The following is a 24,755-nucleotide window of genomic DNA, read 5'->3' on the forward strand; positions in this document are numbered from 1 at the left end:
ATTAATTTTACACAATTTCAGCATTTATGAAATTAATATACATTAATGCAATACTAATCTATGTTAGTATCATTTTTATTGACATTATTTTGCAAACAAAATGTATGTTTCAAGTCATTTTTCAAAATTCAATCCTTTTTACATAAATTTCCATTTAAAATCCTGAAAATTCTGACAACCTATATTTTTTTTGTGGCAGAAAATTTTCTTTACTTCAAAGCAATATAACTACAAAATTTGAATAAATTCTACTGAGAAATGGTGACACAATCCTATTACCTTAAGATACAGGGAGACATTTCTCTACAGATTCAAATCTATAGCAGTTGTGCTGGTCCCCACCATCTGTCCTGAAAACTGCTCACAATTATCTCAGTATAAATGTCTAGACTAAAATAAACAAGATGAAGCAATCTTGCCGGAGGACAAATCATGAGGACAAATTTACCCCAACCTTGAATCGGGTCAATAATTCAGAGCCAATCTAGCACTAGTTATTCAATATGTTCTCAGGTGGGACATAAATGTCAATCTCGGAAAGCAGGCCTACAGCTGTGACCCCTCAAACCTAGTGTAGGCGATTTGGTCGTGAGGGCAAGCCCTCAAATCTGACCTCCAATGTGGGGTGTAGGAGCTCCAATGGTTTATTCAATAGAATGTTGCAAAAAACCTTGTATGACTTTTTTGGACTTGATAATTGAGTCAAGGGTAAAGCTCAGACGTTGTGAAATGTAAAATCTTGTTCATCTTAGATTTAATTCATGTAAAGAAATGGAATTGAAAAAGTCATTGAAAGGTTCCGTACCATCAAACCAGTTTTTAACTGTCAAATTGAAGGCAGAACCATATATAAGTTGTTTACTCAATACAACGCAGCCACTAAACTGTTCTTCAGAATAAAAATATTTGTAAGTTGGTTTAGTTCACAAATAACACACAGAAATATTTTTTGGTACTCCATTTCTTTTGGTCTCAAGCCAACAGATTAACTTGTTGCACAGCCAGACTCCAAAGGCACCTGATCAAGTTCAAAAATGTATATAAGCCTGCAAATTTTTATATTGAAAAAAGATTTACGGCTTTAGGTATTTCAACACTGGAACTTAGTTACATACCCTCAGGATAGTAAAATCATTCATCTACTTTCTGCACCAACAATTTTATATTAGAAACTGACACTTTATCAACACAAAAATGGCATCTGATATCTTAAAACTCAATTTCAAAAATATAAGCAGCATCGGCATGTCTGCATGTAGCACAAGAGTTCTTTTGATAATAATTACACACTGTTCATTGGTTAGGTCATCTTACTCATAAAACAGCAGTTTGTTGATACTGCCGATAAAATTTTGAATATGATAGTCATATTATAATAAAAAAAAATCTCAATTTTATCAGTTTCAGTCAAAATTATTTTATAAATCTTCAACTTTGTTATTCAAAACTTCATGAAACTATGCTGGCGTCTCAAAATATGAATCATAACGAGAAATTTTTGTTTGAGGAACACATGACAAGCATACTTAAAACATGAATAAAGAATTTTCAGAGTATCATAGTGTTTTGGCTGTAATCAGCTGCCTTCAGAAATATGCAGAAAATATTAATTTTGTATCAGGCAATTTCATGCTGACAAAATATTTATGAAGCTGAGTTTTTAACAGTTATAACTTCAATCCCAAGCTGAAGAACATGTTAATCCTGTGTTAAGATACCACACATGGGGAATATAAAAAGTGGTCTCTTAACACAGGTAGTCTCTTAATTCAGGTTCAATTCACAATGAAATCACTACCATGGGGAACATTAAAAGTGGTCTCTTAACACAGGTGGTCTTTAATAAAGGTGGTCACATGAGCAGGTTTGACTGCGTAGAATCGGCAATGAAAATGTATCAATATTTTCATAAAAGTCAAAAATATTTTCTGCATACAGTAAAAAAAAATATTGTGCATTCATCTATATATACATGTGTCAACATAAATACATAGCTGTATACATGTAAACACATTTGCATAATGGTTATAACCGGGTTACAATCCGTATAATCATTGGCCGATTATTGCTATGACCCTTATAATTCCAGGTAATGGGTTTTGTGAGAGAGAAATCAGATGAAATAGCATGGCATATTGATTTAACACAGGATGAAGGCATTTAAAACTAGACAGAGCAATTGTTCCGCCTAAACACCTGGAACATGGTAGATACGTGTCTAGGAATGATTCCATCACTGAAATTTTATTAACTCATTCACCCCTGAAATTTCATAATGAACTATTCCAACATTTGAATTGGAAGAGTTCAAATGCGTCTTCAGGGGTGAATGTGTTAGTACTCTATAAAACCGATCATTAACAGAATGTTTACATTAAACAGGGATATAAAAAGGGAAATTCTATCACCTGCATAAAAGTGGTATCTAAAACTCACACTGTGAAAGTATCAAATTCTCGTTACTGACAATCAAAATTTTTCACTGTTCTGTATATACAGATTGAGGCTATTCAGGTGGCAGTTTCAAATATTACACAACATTACATTTGAAACGGTGCAATCACCCAAAGTAAATTTCATGAAGGTTGTCAACTTTTGTTTCCAACAAAATCCTGGCAGAAAAATATCAAATGACCATGATTTTCCGTTAAATTAATGATGAAACAGAAATAACTTAATACTGATTCACACTTGTAATGCAGAGAGATGTGAAAATATTGGAACATTGTAATTCCTCACTCCTGTTATTTATTGTTCAATAACTAGCCATTATATCACCTTGAAATGCCAGGAACCTATATCCTATTACACATATATAATATATACTGATGTAGTTGGATAGGTTCAGAGAGCCAGTCCACGTAACTTCAGGACAATGAAATAGCATTCTAATGAACTACATGGGCGGGCTTATTACCAGGCATGGGCATATCGTCAGATACTTTACATTACATTATATTATGTCACATTAAAAAACAGGCAAATTTTGTTATCAGATCTGATGTTCACCCCATCCATATCTCAGTGGTTTTTTTACTCAGGTTAGCAGAATTTTGCAAAATCTGCCTGTGGTCTAGTACATATTCAATAAATGAAATCACACACCCATGGAAAGTATTCTATAGATCAACATAAGTAATTCTGAAGGGGATGAACACTATTCTGCAAATAAAATAACATAACAACATCAGCCCTTAAACTGATATCTATAAGTAATGATCTCTCTATTACGGACCAACGATCAATTGACTGTTATGACCAAAAACTGTCCTGACCTCTACTGAGGTGAATTTGTCACGACCGTATACGTACCAGCATGAATTTTTCATAGAACTGCTACCAGACATCACACTGAAGTTAGGCAAAGCCAGACATTAATCTACTACCATTAGCTGTATATAGCAATACTTGATCATAAATGTACAACCAAGAAACAGCAATTCCGCTAGTGCGTAAGTCAATGGAGACATTTTTAACAAATGGTAGTATCGTAGTTGAGCTAATAACTGCCCTATGATCGCTTATACAAATGTATAAATGAGCAATTTCGGAAAATTAGAATGAATTAGGAATCTTCCAAAAGAATGAAAACAAGAGTCACGCTGAAGGAAAAGGATTCTTAGACCCAACCAAAAATCCAACCAAGAATAAATTGCATTTATAAGGCATAGCTAGGGCACTTAATATGTCAAGTATGGTACACCTTTTACAAATGAAACAGTAATTAACACTGGCTTATACTGATCACAATTTACAGGTTTCCGATCGCCTTTTTAACAACTCAGGTAACGTTCTATTCAAATATCCTCAAATTACAGATTCTTCCTTCAAAGACTCATACCAGATTTCAATGCTCCGATTTCCCCCTACCATAGACTCATATGATCCTATAATACCTTCAAAGACTCATACCAGAATTCAATGCTCTGATTTCCCCCTACCATAGACTCATATGATCCTGTGATACCTTCAAAGACTCATACCAGAATTCAATGCTCCGATTTCCCCCTACCATAGACTCATATGATCCTATAAAACCTTCAAAGTCTCATACCGAATTCAATGCTCCAATTTCCCGTACCATAGACTCATATGATCCTATAATAACTTCAAAGACTCATACCGAATTCAATGCTCCGATTTCCCCTACCATAGACTCATATGATCCCATAAAACCTTCAAAGACTCATACCGAATTCAATGCTCCTATTTCCCTGTACCATAGACTCATATGATCCTATAATACCTTCAAAGATTCATACCAGAATTCAATGCTCTGATTTCTCCCTACCATAGACTCATATGATCCTATAATACCTTCAAAGACTCATACCAGAATTCAATGCTCTGATTTCCCCTACCATAGACTCATATAATCCTATAAAACCTTCAAAGTCTCATACCAGATTTCAATAATCAAATATTTCCTACCATACATACATCCCAGGACTCACTGCTCTGATATAACACTACCAAAACCTTGTATGCGCCAATATACAATGGTATCCTCTAATATAAAGGCTCATCTCACTGGTTTCAATGCTCATATATTTCCTATCGAAGTCTCATTCCAGGTTTTAATTAATCTATTAATGCGCTATTAATATTTCACAGCATGTTTCTATAATGTTTAATATGTGAATAATATATCCACAGTTAGGATCATACTGTTTATATGTAATTTACAGATAACTTATATATGTGTAATGTCCAGGATATTACCCAGTGTGGATTGGTGGGGAACGAGCCGCATTGTATGTTTGTTTACGTTGTCAGACAGGAAGGAAGTTTCAAGTGATATCCGAGTAATGCATTGTGGGGCAATATACGACTCGGCAGAAAGCCAAGTGTCGGCCAATCAGTGTTGAGTTTGTGTGTCACCCCACCAATCGCACTCCAGTATCATATTTCATTGATGCTTTCTTTGTCTGAAGGATTGTGGCGGCATTCAGGCATAACTTAGCGAAAGGGCAAGGCCACGTTTTATGTTTACAAACTTTTTCCCACCCTGGTTTATGTTAGGTTTAGATGTAGGTTAGAACTTTTATGTAGATTAGACCATCATTTGTGGCAAGGGGAGTATGGCTATAATATATAATATCTCACTACCCTTAAATACATTATAGTTTATCGTTTCATATCATATAAGAATTCCATTTGTCTTTATATGATATTAGTACACTGCCTCTTGTGTAAGATTATGCAACATATAGTCAAATATATTTATGTCATATTAATGCAGACATTGCTAATGTATGTAGTAATCTTACTGCAATATATGAAAGATTGCACGATAATAAATAGCCATTAATTGATATTCACCCAAACCAGTTGTCATTGTTATTCTTTGAGAGCATTAATGTATTGATGCTTGTGCGGAGGCTGCTGTATGCTAAAGAATGGTTAATGCTCCAACATCTTCTACCATAGACATTAACGCAGGACTCAATACCCAAATATTATCCAACCACAGACTCAGGTTTCAATTCTCCAATATCCCTTAATGTACCATAGAAGTATGTATCCCAGATTTCAATGCTAATCCCAGGAACCAAAGCATGCATCAAATATCACACAGATATTTGAGCATATTCAGACGTATCCCAGGTATCCATTCTCAAATATCCTCCAACTATAAGGCTCATCCCAGATACCAATTCTCAAATATCCTCCAACTATAGACTCACCCGATACTCCAATAACCCCTGTCCCACATACATACCTATCTGGTATCAATGCTCAAATATCCTCCAACTCTAGACTCACCCGATACTCCAATAACCCCTGTCCCACATACATACTCATCTGGTATCAATGCTGAAATATCCTCCAACTATAGACTCACCCAATGCTCAAATATCCCCTGTCCCACATACATACTCATCTGGTATCAATGCTCAAATATCCTCCAACTATTGACTCACCCAATGCTCAAATATCCCATGTCCCACATACATACTCATCTGGTATCAATGCTCAAATATCCTCCAACTATAGAATCACCCAATGCTCAAATATCCTCCAACTATTGACTCACCCAATGCTCAAATATCCTCCAACTATAGACTCACCCAATGCTCAAATATCCTCCAACTATAGACACACCCAATACTCAAATATCCCCTGTCCCACATACATACTCATCTGGTATCAATGCTGAAATATCCTCCAACTATTGACTCACCCAATGCTGAAATATCCTCCAACTATTGACTTACAATGTATACTTATTCCACGATCAGGTTTCACTGCTCCAACTATCCACTGCCATAAAGTCACTTACAAATATATCTTGTATATATCTGGTTTAATACCAATATACAGAAGTCAGAAACCTTGAAACCCAGGTGTAAATTCCATAATTAACATAGTTATAAAACTCACAGGTGATTTTCTTCACAAAGGTATATGATTGTGAAACATGCATATATAATACCCCTTAGTGCCCTATTAATACAATCTAAACAGGACGTAGTTATCTCCTCCTTATAATTAGTATCCCTGTGACGGTCCGCAACAATTATGTATACTGTACTTATACCAATGACTATAAGCTCCCAATCAGCTTCAATCCTGCTTTCACATCAGATACACATTAAGTAACTCTAACATCGAGTCATTTATCCTCAGCAATCAATACATCACCGGGACCAGAGAAAAGACCCAAATTACATATTCAAATATTGATGATGGCGATTTAGACAATGTTTCCCCATAAATATTCTATTACCGCTATTATGCATGTGTTTGACAATGGTGAGCCATTATATTGATCTGCATATTCCATCTCCGTCAATGATAGTACTTTTGATCCCCAATCCATTGCTACTTGCATCTGCCGATCCCAACACATTTTCTGGTCTTACCTGGTTTTATTTTACCTGCTTCCTTGGCTGGTAATAACACTGTTCCATATATGTACAGTAATATGCTTGAGCCCAGTTACATCGTAACATGATGATGGAATTATGTGATCAAGTTAGGACTGAATAATTTGAAACGTTGTTTCGCTACTCTTTATAAGAAAGGCTTGAATAGATTAACCATAAAAGTCAAGTTTCTATCAGCAAATCAAGCATTCTTTATCGAAAACAACATGACAAGTGGGTCTGTATTTTTTTACATGACAACATCAGACCTGAAATATTCCAACCATTTACATATCATTGCAAATTAGTCATGAATAAAACATAAACCCATACATGTATTTGGAATTACAGGAATATCCTGAAAATCTTTGAAGACTGTTTACATTGATGTGATAAATCCTGAAAATAATTAGCAGCTTATTTTCGTTTTCAGTTGTAAAGAGAAATCCTTAAATTAATTTTTGAGGCTAGCTAACTTTCAAAGCAATTTATTTTTAATTTGTTGCTTTTCAGATGACAGGTTTTCAGTGCAATCTTCAATGTATTAAAATTAATTATTGCCTCCCATTGCTTTGCCCTTCACTTCAGTTCCGATAATCATCACTGTCTATACAGATGTGAAATGGATTTTTAATTGCTATCGCGACATTAGAAGGCTACATAAATATGACACAAGCTGAGCCTATATGTCTGTTAACATGGATCTGTGTTTGTTATGAGATCATTAATAAGTTGTTCAATAAAGCTGCATTTTGATTTTCTTGTCAAAGCACAAGGCTTTCAAGAACATAAAACCTTTATTCAAATACGCTTTGAGGTTCAATTAATGGAGATTTACCATGTCATGCAGGCATGAACATCGCATTTCGTATCTTACAGGTGACCTGTATTTACGAAGTAGTTTTAATTTTCCAGGAAATACATATTGGCATGCATATATATGGTTTTGATAATTACCAGATCCTGATCCCTAATTATTACAGTTTTCTGTGTTAAATATTGCAAAATTCCATGCACCACATTTTCAAATCCAGCTTAATTAAATTACTTTTAAGAAAACTTTCACTGCAAGAAAGCTATAGTTTATCTTTAGAACAGGAATCACATTTTTTTAGGTCAATTTTTTTTGAAGTTTTAGGATATGAGGTTAACTCTTACCCACCTTAGCTGTTTTTACAACACATTTTACCAAACAAAGAAAGAAAAAAAAACCAGCCTTTTATATATCAATTTTTAAGAGTATATTTTCGTGGTTTTCTTATTACTATTATAAGCATTCCCAAGAAACACAAATGTTCATACACAGCGAACATTTCATGTCATACAGTAATTACAAATGGTCAAACACAGCGAACATTTCATGTAATACAGTAATTACAAATGTGAATCATATATATTTCAGAAGACTTTAAGCCAGACTAAGTTTTATGCCCATAATTCCTTGCATGAAATGTTTTTTGTAGATGAGACATTTTTTTAGATTGAATAGATAAAGATTATATATATAAACATACAGCTTTTATCCATTTCATCCACCATCTTACGGGTTCGGCACTCAGGGCATTCTGGGTATTTTATATAAGTACCTTAAGTACATTTTAACCTACATTGTATATGATACTGGTAATTGAACTCTAAAAATGAATTTCATTATTGTGACCTGATTTTTTCATTGATTATACATAACATATATATATGTGATCTTGACAAATCTCAGTTAGTGAATCTGAAGATATACTAGTACTGATGGTGCTAGTTGACATTTATAGATAAACCCTATACAAAACAATAACACTAAGTAGAAATTAGCCATTATAAGATGTTGATGATTAAGTTGATTCATTATATTGATTCCACCTGGGTTTACCAATAATCAGTACATTGATATATGCGGGATCGTGTTTCAGACAAAAATCTAGGACAGATTGCCAGCCTGTTGATTCTAGCTAACAAACATTTTTAGATAATTCTATGGAGGTTTAAATTTCCTATTAAGGGAATACATTTGTTTAACGAATGTATAACCATCAAGGGACAAAAGCGAGTGTATCTGCCGAGGTCTAAGCCAGAGGAAAAACTCTCAGTGATCCAGTAAAAAGCCTTTCTACAGATAGCGACAGTGAGGACGCTATCTTAACGACATCTGAGATACACTCAGCAGCCAGCTTGGAGTGCCAACATTGGCTTTTACTATTGCCCATAATATTAGTCACGTATACCCTGTGCATGCATACTGAAGATTTGTAGCTAAATCCTAACTTAAATGTTATACTACTGTATTACCAGCTTGCATCATGCTCTCATAGGGAAATATGCTGTTTCTTTGTGTGATACGAAAGACGATGATTTTGATAATGCTTATTACCGGTAATGTGCATTGTAGTTTTGTTGTCACTACCCGAGTCCTCGATGTGAGGAAATGCCATTTCTAAGATCTGACCTGGATTTACACTGTATATGGCATGTGTTGTTGATGAAACAGATGATGCTTACTCTCCTGGAGCACCTGGTCTTATTCTCCTTGTTCTTTTTTAAGGGTCTCCATGAAAATCTTTCCTTTTTTAAAATATTTTGCCCTAGTTTTATTAGTTTTGAGTTTGAATTCTGATTTTGTTGGCACTTTGATTGATATACTCATGTTGTGTTTTGTACATACATGTATAAGCATATATGTTACCTGCACTGAATTCTTGGTGCCACCTCAGTGAATAAGAAAAATTGAAATAAAATGGTTTAACATTTAATGTGATAAACTGTTTAAATGTATATTTGAAGACTCAAGGCTATGTAATTATACATACTGTTACATACATGGATATCTATAAAATAATTAAAGGAACTATCCCTAATGACTGTTAACCCTTCATTTTAAATATGTATATAAAGTTAACATTTTCTTCACTTTCCAAGTTATTTAATTTGTGGTGTGGAATTTTTTGCTTTGTTGATGCTCAAAATTTATTTCATAGCATAGATTAAAATGCATCTCAAAATCATTAAACTCTTTCTAATTGCAAACCACCAAATGATGCTCTGGAGTTCCTACTTTCAATAGTTACAGCAAAAAATATAAAGGAACCAACAGAAGAACCTGTTCCATTTCAGCTACCGGTGTTGACAAACCCCAAAGTGTGCATGTCGATCGTCAATATATAATGGGCAAAACAATAAATTTACATAGATTTTCAAATATAAGGGTAAAATTAAATATGAAATAATACTGTCACTATCATGCACTTAAATGTGTCCATATGATGTGAGGTTTCTGGATTTTATGAGTTTATACATTCCAATCCTTTATAATGCAACATTAATAGAATAGTCGGTCTGATAGATCATACAGCCATTACGGTCACAAGGGAACCCTTCGACAATACGTTTTCACATTATGCTGGGTGCACCGCGGACAGACAATTATATAATGGTTCGGTTTACATTCCAGTAATATACATATCACTATGTTTATAAGTCTACATTGTGTCTATCACAATGGCAGGTAGATCACATGTGTTATAGGAGAGCAACAATGGATTAAAACCCTGGGAACTTAAGACGGATGTTCTAACCAATAGAGCTTCGATCCTGGTCCCCTACGTATACAATCACCTCACTTTTCTAAGTCTTAATCTCTGAAGACAACAACACTATGTACAACCTAGGTTGTTAAACTTAAAAGCAGTACATGTAACAAGGGTGGTCACAGGTAGTACTTTAACAAGAGAAGGGCCGTCATGTACGGCCAGACCGGGATGAGAACCCTGGACCCTGTGAACTCTAGACGGACGTTCTAGCCAATTTAGCTTCCTGGTCACCGGCGATCGACCCAGTCAAGTTCCATTACAGATGCATGGTGTTCCTTGCCACTGAATGACAAATGTCCCAGAATTCAATCGTCTCCTTTTAATTTACCAGAAAATGGGTATAAGGCCCTTACCGGAATTGTGATATGGCAGATTCTTTTGATATTATGACAAAAAACAGCACAAACCGGTAATACAGCACACAGCAGACTTTCTGTGGGATATGGGCTAGCTGCCGTGGAATTGAAGTCGAACAATTATTGTGCTTTGTTCCTGAACTGATTATCGCTAATTTTTTTATCCAGGATCTGTTTCCCTAGCCAAAGTGTTAAGACTATAACAAGGTTACATACATGCATGCTTTCTAACAGATTGAAAAGATGAGAGAAAAGAAACCTGTACATGTTTAAATGATATCCTGACACAGTCTTATTGGTGTAAATCAACAGGAAGAAAACATAATATACAGTTAAACATTATAATCCATTTTTTTTTTAGAACAAGCGAACGCGTGTCTGCCATATTGCTAGACTGCAGTGCTATGAAACACCCAATTAGGGTTTGTAAAATAAATGTATGTACAAATGTACATCTGTGCTGGCATTATTTTGGGCTGCTATTTTGAAACAAGTTGCAACACAGCAAGAGCTTGTGGAATAAATAAATCAACGGATATACATCAGTAGCAGACGTGGTATTGGTAACAAATTAAATACAAGAGGCCCATGGGCCTTAACGGTCACCTGAGTCCTACAATATTTATTTTTGTTGTTGAAATATGTACCAATTTGANTAGCACACAATGGAGCTACTGTTTCGATGTGAAATGGCTTAAATTACTTAGTTTAACTTAGTTTATTCTGAACGCATGCACATAATCTGCCTCTATATTCTGATCATAGTCCATATTTTTATAATTTTATATCCAGAAAATGGAGGTAGATATTGTCCGGAGTGTTAAAAATTCACAGAACCAATCAAACTTGGCTTTAGTTTAAGAATTGTGTACATTGTATATTTATCAACAGAAGATATCATTTCATGAATGAAAAAAGTCAACACTGAAGCAGTGATTTTTCTACCTCTGTTTGATCGGGCCTGTGCCTTATGTGACCTCGGGAATATATCACACACAAAAAGCATGATTTTGGAAAAATGAAGTGATTTTTGGAAAATACAACAGAAAATATCTAGGAGAATTATCAAAGCTCCAAATTCACCGAAAAAGTCACTGCCACAGGGAAGTGAGAAGAAATTTGAGTTCAGGGTATTGGTAAAAGTGCATGTTGCCAACGTATATGTAATCCAAAATGTTAAAGAAAGGTAGAATACCTCCACCACACCTGACAAGTCATGGTCTCCAAAGTCATTCTCCTCAACAATTAATCAACCTTTTAATGAACATTAATTGTCATGGTGTTTGATGAGAAGTTATAATTTGGTCTAGCCTACAGGAGGTACTTAGACCAAGAAATAACTTCTATTATATGGGGGTCCACAATACAGTTTCTACCGTAATTATACTGGTATTTGCATGTAATTGAAATACAAAACAAACCTGAGCAGCTATATATATATATGTACCATGCATTCTATCACCCGTGTATACAGGTACCTTTTACTGGCATGAAAGTTATTTGAACTTTCATTTTTTAAAGTTACTTTTGAATCATTTAGGAAATTCCAAGTACATGTATGTACTTGATTGGGTCTTATAAAAAACAATGAAAATCTTTTTTTTTTTTTTTTTTTACTGTTGTTTTGACATTTAAAGGAGACAATTGAACTTCACTCTTCAAAAATGACCAATGCAAAAACAAAAACAACTCATATCCCCAGTACAAAATAAAAATATCAGAAAATATTAAGGTATTATGGTTTACAGGCTTGAGGTAGGATATTTGATCCAAATAAGGCTGAATTGATTCTGCTGTAGAACTCTGTAAATTAATCTATGTCAAACACCTGCATGGTATCTCCGTCAGTCTACACAGCAAAATTGCAGGGGAGAACGAAGTATGGCAATTAGCACCAATACAACCACAATTGATTGGGACAGAATCCTGACAGTTTCCAAACACTATTTACCGTCAGGGTAATTAATATCTGTCAATAATTGGGATAATATTTTATACAGAGTCTGGTATGCATTGAACAATACATCAACATATGAAAAGTATATAGGCCTACATACATTTTATTTGAAGGTTTTTTTTCATCGGGTGTCAGATTACACAGTGGAAAGCTCAACTGATGCACATTTTGTGTGTAATATAATTCTTAAGTTTTGTTTGCACATGATAATCTTTATTCAGCAATAGACACAAATGTCTTTGTGCCATTAATACATTGCATATACAAGGATATATGTAGTGGTACAATGCATTAAATTACATAAATATATAATAAAACTGTGACTTTCCTTACTTAAATGCAGGTTTCACGACATGAACAGTATAAGTGTACTAGTAAATTAATGAAAATAATATTAGCAGAGTTTTTGAAAATATTTCACATTTTCAAGCCATGAAAATCGTGTCATGTTATAACACATTGTTTCAAGTATTATTTTACAATTATACAGACACTTTAAAGTGATATTTGTTCAGTCTAATCATATATTTTCTATTTAATTAGAATGGAGATGATGTCATTTTATTTTTTTCTTAAGTTTTACACATAGTTCAAATTTCTTTCATGATGATTAATTTTATAGAATCTTTAATCAGTGAATTTTACACATACTACCTTAAAGTCTGAAATAATTAGCTTGATGTCTCAAACTTTATAACTAACCCATGTAAAAATTAACTTACAGTAGAAAGTTAACTTGTTCACCCCTGAAGACACATTTGAACGCTTCCAATTCAAAGGTTGGAATAGTTCATCATGAAAATTCAGGGGTGAATGAGTTAACAGGAAAAATGTTATGGGGCCAGACCAATATTCAAACAAGGAGTCTCTGAACTCAAGGCAGATGCTGAACCAATTATGATACATTGTACCTCAAGTTACCAGTAGTCACCCCTAGCTGTGCAGTTCTGCTACATATGCATCCTAGGCCTGAAGGGCTTGCTGAAGAAGGCTGATAAAAGCTAGTATTACGTGATTCTAAGCTTGCATTATATATAGGTACATTTGTATAATGTACAAGCTGGTATATTTACCAAATTATATATAAGCTACAATAGTTACAAAAATCTTTTTAAATTATTTGACATTAATCACAGATTTTTCCGAGAAATCCAGACCTAATGAAAAGTGTGGGCTGGGTTAATGACATCATGGGTTTGTTTTGATATGTACTATGGTACATTTTTATGCAGCTACTTCCTGATGTTCCAGTTGGTTCCCTGCCAGAAACAATTAGTACTTATAGTATATATAGCTGTAGTCGTGAGCAATATATTACATGTAAAGCAGACGTACAATGACTAGTACTGTAGGTATATTGAGCTTGGAATCTGGGAAACCCAAATAACGGAACTCTCTGGCATGAATGATTTTATTCTCCAAGTAGCACAGCATACACTGGTTAATTAGAGTGATGTATCAGTAGAAATGTACAAGCAGTTAAAAAAAATCTTAAAGGTGGAAGTTAAGGCTGTACATCCTGGAAGGAAAACATGTTTCATTTGAAGTTTGAATATTATATATAACACAAAACTTTAAAACATTTACGTTGACCTGTATCATTTTTCAACATTATATAGGCAAGCTGATAAATAACATTTAAATGAAAACATTTTTTGTTTGTTTTTAAGACCTAAACTTAATCAATTTATTTACTTACAGGTATTAATTTAAGGAATTAGTTGTTTTTATAATTTTATATGGACAACTTGTTAACGTTAATAGTATATAACTGTCATATTTACCATTTACTGCAATTTGTCTGTACAATAGTTCTTAATTAGAACTTATTTGTGAAGTGAATTAAAGGTATGCCGTCAAATCTAATTCAGTAAAATTACCATGGTTTACATTAATTTGTCCAAAGTACACATACAGATCGTGGGGTCGTTGTGAGCTTATAGGCCTATAGGGTTGATCATCAAACCGTTAACAGTGTACATTAATAAACTATGAGTACTTCAGCAATCTGATTATCATCAAGCAACAATTATTGAATTCTGCCAGATTGCAGAATCATATCATCACAGATTTTCAATTAATTGGTTTAGGAATTTTTATTTCATAAGTATTTAAGTCTAGATCTACATCCAGATTTAAACTTGATCATGCTTAACATCAATTTTGGGGACTATTTAAAATATTGTTAAATATAGATGTTGTTATATTTGTAAGATTCCCATCTATAGCTCAATAGAATTTCCCATTATGATAATTACTGCAATATTGTACAGTACTGACATAAATGTAGGTAAATTACAGTACAAATATAAATATTAAATGCTTAATTTGACACTATACCAGTGAAAGTAAACTTACCTGTCATCAAAATGATGTACAGAATCTCCTAATACAAGGTCCCTAAATCTGTACCGGGGTGGCAGTGACGGCACTTGGGAGAAAACATCAGTTTGGGCTGGGTGCATGTTTTCGTTTTACCCGCACCATGTTTCAGCATCCTAAACTTTGTTGCAGTCAACAACAATAATCCATTTTACGGATTGAATAATACGGAACGCGTATACAGAAAATCGATCACGTAAAGCTGACCTCATACAGAATTTATACAAGATGTGTTGAATGTACTAGATCTTGTTCAGGTGAGTCTTCACATTTTGTTTGTAAAAATGAAAGACATAACATTAAGAGTCATGTCGTAAAATTGTATTTCGTTTCGACAGATTGTAAAATTGATTCTGAAAAATGGTGTCATGGCCGCTATGCAGACGACTTCATGACAGAACGTGAAGCTTGAATCTGGTTTTCTGACTAAAGCATTGGTAATGCTGCGTTTCTGTCAGTAAGTTTCAATGTATATACGTGTGATAATAACTGTGTCTGATATAGACAACCTTATAAATTGTTGTCGTCGCGGTTGCATTAAAATCGCGACATTATCCCGACCGACAGTAGTCTAGGCCAGCATCTGTCAGTCTGTGACTGTCTGAAATGTTATCTTGTCATGATTAGATAGCTAGGCCTACAGGACATAACATGGTATGATATCAACGCATCGGTGACACTTTAGTTTATTTGATTTTTTCATAATTGTAATTGTTCGTTCATGGTTGGTTGTTATAGTGTAAACGACCAGTCAGATGAGCACTGCATGCCTCCTACAATGTAGCTGCGCGATAACGTAGCTTTCTGACGACGAGAGATTTTTTTTTATATATTGCGTCGTCAGAGCTACGAAGTGGTCCTATGCCAACTGATGGAGCAAAATCAAAAGTGTTAATCAGTATCTGTAAGGTTGCATATAATTCACACCTCATATGAGTATAATGTTATCAAAATATTGCATAATTGTTAAAAAAACGAATCCTTACCCATGCAAAAACTCTTTTACGAAATTAACAAAGTCCATATTGGTGAAACAAATAGAAACGACCGCCATGACAGATCACACATGATGTAATCTAAATTATCCATTCTAAATATGGCCTGCATGGCCAAATATAGAATTACTACTGATGCCGTTTACTGTTTACTACAATTTCCATATTGGGTCATGACACCCATATTTGGACGTCTGACCTATATCGGAAGAGAGACGAACTTTCCAACATGGCGGTCAATTCAGATTTCGATTACGCTTGCTACGTTTTGAAATAGTTCATGCTACAACCTTATTTATGAATGTGGACCAATGTGCTGTCAATTAATTCTAAAATCGCCCCGGTATGATTCACACCGGGCTTGCTCCATTACAAGGCATGGGATCGATTTAATACCCGGCCGGGGCAGAGGAGGCCGGGTATTAATATTAGTACTACATGCCTCCGTAAGCCTATAGGCTTAGTGCCGTATGCCAGAGATATATTCATATAATGTAGTAAGTAACATGTAGTAACGTTAAAGTTAAACAAACCTCGTAAAGATGGCGTGATCATTGTTAATACCAAACTCAGGATAAACGATATCAGTGATTTATTTGCTCAGTTTTACTGCCGAATACAGATACAGACCCCCCCCCCCCCCAGCTAAAAAGTGCATTATTTTCCCAAAATGACCACAAATTAAAAATATATTCCCGATTTCAATACAAAAAATGCTATATTTTCACAATTCACAAAGGAATAGACTAACACTGGCTACATAAAGAATTCCATTTACCTGAAGTATTGAGATATACAACTTCATATAACATGTGTAAAAGATGTGCATTTGATTAGGCTACCTTACAAGCCTTAGCTGTAGCGAATTTCCCCTTTAGCTCAGCGTTAAAGCATCGGGCTGGAGAGCCATTGAGGGTCGCAGGTTCGAGCCCCAGCGACGGCACCATCTTTATCACTATTCCTCATCCTAACTACAAACTGGTGCCGTTGACCCTCCCCATTCAAACTTAAGGTAGTATAACCCTTGGCGGGGAGTCCAAGAACCTGGGTTGGTGATTGAAACAGGGGGAAATATAGATAGTGTAAAAGATGTGCATTAATTAGGTTGCCTTACAAGCGTTAGCTGTAGGGAATTTCACTTTGGCTCAGCGGTAGAGCATGGGGCTGGGGAGCCAAGGGTCTAGGGTTCGAGGCCCAGCGATGGCACTTTCTTTATCACTATTCCTCGTCCTACTACACATGTTTATACAACAACAAAAAAAAAAACCACAAGGCTGATTCTCGAGGCCTTTAAAGGCTGTTTGGCAGTGAAATCACTGCCAAACAGCTTTTGAAGCTTTAGGATAATTGTTTTATTTTGATTTATGTTTATATACGCGTCATGTTAATTGGAGTTATTGAAATTCTAAAACCATTCAACTTGAAAGTCCTCAAATATGAAATTATTTATTAGAGTTCTAATAGCTAACATATGGCCTGACAAGCCAGATTGAGTATATGGCATGGCACTGCGTCGGTCATCTGTCCATCTTTCTGTCTATTCATCTTGCGTCCGACATCAACTTTTTACTTTAAACATTTTCTTCTGAATGTAAGGTTCCACAAGGCCTAGAGTGATGATAGTTTGCAAGTAGCATGCTGGGATGAAGGGCTACCAAGTTGTTCAAATGAATGACCTCGACTCATATTCAAGATCGCAGGGGTCAAATTTGTTAAAAACTTGAAACAACTTCTTCTGAATAACAAAAATGGCCAAGGTAATGATATTTGAAAGTTGCATGATGGTATCAAAGTTTTTCAAATTGATTACCTTCATCCATATTCAAGGTCACTGGGGTCAATTGTCTTTAAAAGTAATAAACAAGTTCTTCTGAATAACCAAAGGGACCAATTTGGCCTGGAGCATCCTTGGGCAAAGGGGACTAGATTTTGTATAAATGGAGGGTGTAATGCCTCTCTGGGTGCAGAGTTACGGGGCCCAAAAGGGGAATTTGAGGTTTGAATGTTTAAAATCCTTCTTCTTTAATTAAGGACCCATGGTGAGCTTATGCCATCCTGCAGTGTCCGTCTTCCGTCCGTCGTCCGTCTGTCAACTTTTCCTTTAAAACGCTACTAGTCCTGAACGGCAAAGTAGATTTTGACTAAATTTGGACTGGAGCATCCTTAGGCCAAGGGAACTCAATTTTGTATAAATGGTGGGTGTGGCCCCCCTAGGGGCAGAGGGGCGGGGCCCCAATAGGGGAAATATAGCAAATTCTTTAAAATCCTTCTTCTGCTGTAGGGATTAAGGGATTTTATCCTAATTTAGTCTGGAGCATCCTTGGGCCAAGAGGACACAATTTTGTATAAATGGTGGGTGTGGCCCCCCAGGGGCCTGAGGGGCGGGGCCCAATAGGGGAAATATAGCAAATTCTTTAAAATCCTTCTTCTTCTGTAGGAATGAAAGGATTTGGTCCATATTTGGTGTGGATCCGGAGCATCCTTGGGCCAAGGGGACTCAAGTTTGTATAAACCGTGGGTGAATGGCCCCCCAGGGGCCTGAGGGGCGGGGCCCTATAGGGGAAATATAGAAAATTATTCTTTAAAATCCTTCTTCTTCTGTAGGAATGATTGGCCCCCCTTGGACCTGATGGGCGGGGCCCAAAAGAGGAAATAGAGGTAAAACCTTTAAAAATCCTTCTTCTACCATAGGGATTAGGGGATTTTATCCTAATTTAGTCTGGAGCATCCTTGGGCCAAGGGGACTCAATTTTGTGTAAGCAGTGGGTGTGGTCTCCAAGGGGGCAGAAGGGCGGGGCCCAATACGAGAAATAGAGGTAAAACCTTTAAAATCCTTCCACGACCATCGGGATTAAGGGACTTCATCCTTATTTAGTCTGGAGCATCCTTTGTCCAAGGGGACTCAATTTTGTATAAACAGTGGGTATGACCCCTATAGGGGCATAGGGGTGGGGATCTGTTTGAAATTTGTTCTCGCTATATCTCAAGTACTGGATGGATCTTTCTGAAATTTCATATGTACTTACAGCACCTACCAAGGAGGAATATATCTTTACTTCATACCAATTATTTCCCACGGTTGCTTTAATTATTATCCAGGTGAGCGATACAGGCCCATTGGGCCTCTTGTTTTGGTTTGCTCCACCATAAGAAGGCTTCTGTTTACCACTAGGTATCCTCCTTAAGCCTAGACGATGAAGATAATCATTCCTCGACACTTATTGGATGTTGGTTCTTTATTCCTGCATTATATGTACACATTGAATTTGTTAAGTACCCAATGCTTTTGTAATTGTTAAAAAAATATTGTAAAAGTGCTTATTACCGATGTCAGTTGTGTCACAATACTCAATAATCATAATCTAAAAATTATGCAACATAAGTGTTTCTGATTATTGAAAAGATTTATAGCTTGGCCGGTAGAAATGTATATTTGTCTTCCATTGAAAGTAGTGTACTACATGTAATATGAATGAATAACTAAAATCAAACAAATATTAAACAACTAAGTGATGCATTCTATAGATGATCATGATGTTACACAGGCAGCTCCTTTATATTTATTTGTGGTGTGGGCAGATTACATTGAGATTACAATGGCTGTCAGTAGGTGTCTACTTCAACATGGATGGAAATGACACATGTATTAGGATTAATTGGAATTTGAATAAATGATAAGAAACGCTTATTGATATCAATTGATTGTATCCAATTATCAATAGTGTCGCCCCAGTTGATTCCCCTCACTACCAACAGACATGACTAAGGGTTGGTGATGTCTGAGATAAATGAGACATATTTCTATGTGTATATCATTAGTGACACCTGGTCGTATGTAAATGTGATAAAATTAATGTAGAAGGAAATTTCATCGGGCTCGTTTATCTCCATTAACTCTTTCATCCCTGAAATTTCATAATGAACTATTCCAGCATTTGAATTGGAAGAGTTCAAATGTGTCTTCATGGGGGAATGAGTTAATTAACTTTTAAGGTCAAGTGACCTATTGCTATCCGTCTTCGTCTGTCGTCGTGTGTCGTCCGTTAACATTTTACATTTTCAACTTAAGCTGAACTACTGTCGAAGGGATTTCATTAATATTTCATGGGAATGAGAATGATTTAACTGAAACTTGGTAGGAATTATCAACTTATATTATGGTCCTGACAAAGTGTTGTTATTTTTTGGGTCGATAAGAAATCCAATACGGCCGCCAAGGCCGCCATTTTGAAATACTATTTCAAACTGAAAGTCAAGTTCTACTGGGCCAATTTAACTGAAATCGTTAGGAATTATCGGCTCATGGTCCTGACAAAGTGTTGTTATTTCAAAATTTCAAAATTAAAATCAAGTTCTACCGGACCGATTGAACTGAAACTTGACAGGAATGGACTCATGGTCCTAGCAAAGTGTTCTCTTTTTTTTGGCGCTGATAAAAAATCCAATATTGCTGCCACAGCCGCCATTTTGGAAAAAAAACTATTTCAAACTTAAAATCAAGTTCTAATAGGCCGATTTAACTGAAACTCGGTCTAGGAATGATCGACTCATGGTTCTGACAAACTTAAATTAACGTTATACTTAATTATGTTTTATGCATTATTTTTTATTTAGGTCATGATCAGTCAAACACGTTTTGTAATAGTTTTCAGTATGTAAGTACGTAACCGATGTGATAGGGCTAGCTTTTAAAGTACCAGTAGGCAATAATATTGTTTTTATAAATTATAAAGGAATGATGCATGACATTATATAACCTTGAAATATTTGGAATCCTCTGCAGTTGTCCCCCTTTTAATCTGATATGAAAACCACATATGTATACCACATACATATTTCATTTGATTTTCTTCTTTTTTCCAGATGGATGTTTTTTTGAGCCAAGAGAAGTAACTCCGGTATGACAGCTTTCATTTCATCAGATACCAGTGTGGACAGAACTAGCATTAAGTTTTTACATTACCATGAAGTTGATAGTGCGGTTGGTCATTCTTTGCATCATCAGTTTTATCCTGTTTGTGTCCTATAAAATTCTGGAGCCAAACATTGTTGACAGAAACGCAAGATCAAAACTTGCTGAGGGAGACCAGAGTCATTGGAACAAGGGAGACGACTCTGTCACCCTAAAAGAGAAACTGTCAGGAAACACATTACGAGATGCTGTGATAGCTGAAATCACAGCCAAATATTTACTGAACTATTTCTATCCATTAAAACAGTCACCTTGGAAAGTTGCGGAAAGTATTGCCACAGATCGACAACTCCACCCCACCAACTGTAACGAACTGGGTGAGTACATTTATAATGTCATACATTTATTTTTGTATGTACAATTCCAGAAATACAATTTACACCACATAAACTTCACATACTAGTATAGGAGTCAGAGGCAAACTTCTTCTTTGTTAATTTGGACAGGAAAGCGTGGATCTTTTTCTTTGTTAATTTGGACAGGAAAGCGTTGATCTTTTTCTTTGTTAATTTGGACAGGAAAACGTTGATCTTTTCCTTTGTTAATTTGGGCAGGAAAGCGTTGATCTTTTTCTTTGTTAATTTGGACAGGAAAGGGTGCATCTTTTTCTTTGTTAATTTGGACAGGAAAGTGTGCATCTTTTTCTTTGTTAATTTGGACAGGAAAGCATGGATCTTTATCTTTGTTAATTTGGACAGGAAAGCGTGGATCTTTTTCTTTGTTAATTTGGACAGGAAAGCGTGCATCTTTTTCTTTGTTAATTTGGACAGGAAAGTGTGCATCTTTTTCTTTGTTAATTTGGACAGGAAAGTGTGCATCTTTTTCTTTGTTAATTTGGACAGGAAAGGGTGCATCTTTTTCTTTGTTAATTTGGACAGGAAAGTGTGCATCTTTTTCTTTGTTAATTTGGACAGGAAAGGGTGCATCTTTTTCTTTGTTAATTTGGACAGGAAAGCGTGGATCTTTTTCTTTGTTGATTTGGACAGGAAAGCATGGATCTTTTTCTTTGTTAATTTGGACAGGAAAACGTTGATCTTTTTCTTTGTTAATTTGGACAGGAAAACGTTGATCTTTTTCTTTGTTAATTTGGAAAGGAAAGCGTGGATCTTTTTCTTTGTTAATTTGGACAGAATAAGTGTTGATCTTTTGCTTTGTTAATTTGGACAGGAAAGCATGGATCTTTATCTTTGTTAATTTGGACAGGAAAGCGTGGATCTTTTTCTTTGTTAATTTGGACAGAATAAGTGTGAATCTTTTTCTTTGTCAACTTTTGTAGAATAAGTGTGGATCTTTGTGTTTGCTTATTTGGGTAAAATAAGTGTGGATATTGTTCTTTGTTAATTTTGGTAGAATAAGCATAAATCTGTTTTTTCGTTAATTTGGGTAAAATAGGTGTGGATATTCTTCTTTTTTAATTTGGGTGAAATAAGTGTGAATCTTCTTTGTTAATTTGGGTTGAATAAGTATGGATATTCTGTAGAATAAGCAGTGTGCTGGCTGCGAGGGAAGATTTTGTATAGTTTAGCAAAGTGTTTGTTTCGGGGTGAATCCTGGGTCAAGAAAGCAGAACAGTAATGCTTTGTGGGTGATCTTTGTTTGAATAAGCAGAGTGCTTGCTGTTGAGATTGATCTTGAGTAAACTAAATAGGGTGCTGACTTTGAGGGCTGACAAAATAAGCAGCTGTTAATATTGTGACATTAGAGCCAAGTTGTAATTGTACCTCCGAGTTCATTATAACATCTGTATGAATATTTTACGTTATCTTCATCATGTTGTAACAAAACCAGCCGCAGTAATGAACAAGTCTTGTTTTCAACATCATGTGTATAAAAGTTGAAACCATTTCTGTCAGGTCAAACATTTACTTATCCATATAACCTCTCTGTAAAACTTGACTAGATATATAGAGAATACCACATAGTTTGAACTAGGTTTCATGCTAGACCACATGGCAAGTTGTTATGGTGATTTGATGTTTTGTTTGGCCATTAACATGCACATGTTATGCATAAATGACATACTTGACTATATGAATGGGAGTTAACATGTATAGACATGTGATGTCATATTAAGGCATAAATGTCATGTAAAGACCGTTGATCCATAGAGTTTTCGTACGGATGTCGTTCTCAGGACATTATATAAGATTTTTTTTAAGTTTAGCTGTAAGCAAATACAACTTGTACTGACCTTTCATCTGAGTCGCTGAGTAGAGACTCGAGGTCAACTGTCGACATGGACCCTGACTTCTTTCGGAGAACGACGACCGGAACCTTATGGTATCTGTCACGCTTCACCATCTTCACCTCCTTGATAGAGTAATCTCGCTGGGAGATCCTCTTCTTGCACTTCTCTGTAACATTGTAAAGGTCACGTAAATAAATCTTCAACAATTGTCTCCTATCAAAGTTCACTTACTCCCATCCTTAAATATTACTTTATTTTTATTTATTTTTCTGTAAATTTCATATTCAGAATACAAGATCATGAAAATCAAATTTAAGTTATATGCTTCTGCATTTATGAATCCTTTATCTCCAAAATATATTTCCAAAAATATTAAAAAAAATAAAAAAATATATATATACCGTTGTATATATGAATTCAATTTCACAAATTTGAAAATATCATTTCAACATGAGAAAAAACTTTACAAGTGCTTTTGATAAAATATTCATACTGTTTAATATCATACATACAGAAAAATAGCTAAAAGATAAATCATGTCAAACTATTTTTAAGTGGTCTATTTTTTGTTCATCTAACAATTTTGATCGTAAGCATTAGGATGTAACATGTTCAAAGTTATAGCCCTACAATTCTGAACAGAATTGCAAATAACTTAAAAAACATGCATTCGTGCGTTTTAAATATTTGTTTGCAAATCTTGTACAGGATTTTTTACAAGAATATGATAAATCTGCACAGAATGCAGTTAAATGTTCATATTTTATATTGATTTATACATTAAATTGATATGTAAATGATTCATTTTCATTTAAATTTTAAGATTTATTTTTAGTAAATGGTATCAACCAACCAATATTAACGGCCAGCTATCGCTATTTTTGTGAATATGATGTCATAGTTAACAAAGCTATGACATCAAGATCATTATTCCAGAGTTATGGTCTCATAAATCACAAATGACATTGGTTGGTTTATGTAACAGCAATGTAGGGCAAATGTAAATAGAAGTTCATAATGACATCTGTCTTATATTTTTATGTTGTAAATATTCTACTAAATTTGTTTTTCAGTGTATATACATCTGAATGCATCAATTTTAATCTTCAAGGCAGAATTTTTTCAACTAAATGCATGCGTCCTTGATTTATGGACTTCACAGGTTGTTTACAATGCCTTTTCACAAAGAGTTGATTGGTTTATAAAAAGGGATAAAAAAAAACTGTTACCAGGTAAAATGATATGAAAACTCGACTAGTGGTTCATGCATTATTCAATCAATATCTGAAATCAATGTACCGAATCATTAAGTAGTACCACTGATTATACTATATACCACAAGCCTGGCATCCAGGGCTAGTAGATTTCATGTTGCGGCTAGTAAAATTTTCAAATGCTTGCTATGAAAATAGGTCTGGCTAGTAGAATATCAAATTTGGCTGCAAAAACACCATA

The 24,755-nt window shown here is 35.0% G+C and overlaps 2 protein-coding genes across 3 annotated transcripts in view; one reads left to right on the forward strand and one right to left on the reverse strand.

Annotated features, from left to right (window-relative positions):
* The window catches only part of LOC110442471 (potassium channel subfamily T member 2-like), a gene marked incomplete at its 3' end in the record, with an annotated part of 63,356 nt that extends 48,058 nt beyond the window's left edge, over window positions 1-15,298 (reverse strand). Inside the window, exon 1 of the mRNA XM_021486103.1 lies at window positions 15,122-15,298. Coding sequence (XP_021341778.1) covers window positions 15,122-15,228 — 107 coding nt within the window. The remainder of the gene's footprint in view (window positions 1-15,121) is intronic.
* A 19-nt stretch (window positions 15,299-15,317) lies between these two features.
* Window positions 15,318-24,755, forward strand: part of LOC110442465 (glycosaminoglycan xylosylkinase-like) — an 85,275-nt gene continuing 75,837 nt past the window's right edge. Inside the window, exons 1-2 of one of the 2 annotated variants that reach the window (XM_021486092.1) lie at window positions 15,318-15,402; window positions 21,004-21,429. In XM_021486092.1, coding sequence (XP_021341767.1) covers window positions 21,105-21,429 — 325 coding nt within the window. In that variant the 5' untranslated portion in view covers window positions 15,318-15,402; window positions 21,004-21,104. Of the gene's footprint in view, window positions 15,403-15,436; window positions 15,603-21,003; window positions 21,430-24,755 lie in introns of those variants that run through there. The other variant, XM_021486091.1, reaches the window with a different exon arrangement.

This window comes from Mizuhopecten yessoensis, unplaced genomic scaffold (assembly GCF_002113885.1).
Source record: "Mizuhopecten yessoensis strain PY_sf001 unplaced genomic scaffold, ASM211388v2 scaffold716269, whole genome shotgun sequence".
In the NCBI taxonomy this organism is placed as follows: Eukaryota; Metazoa; Mollusca; class Bivalvia; order Pectinida; family Pectinidae; genus Mizuhopecten; species Mizuhopecten yessoensis.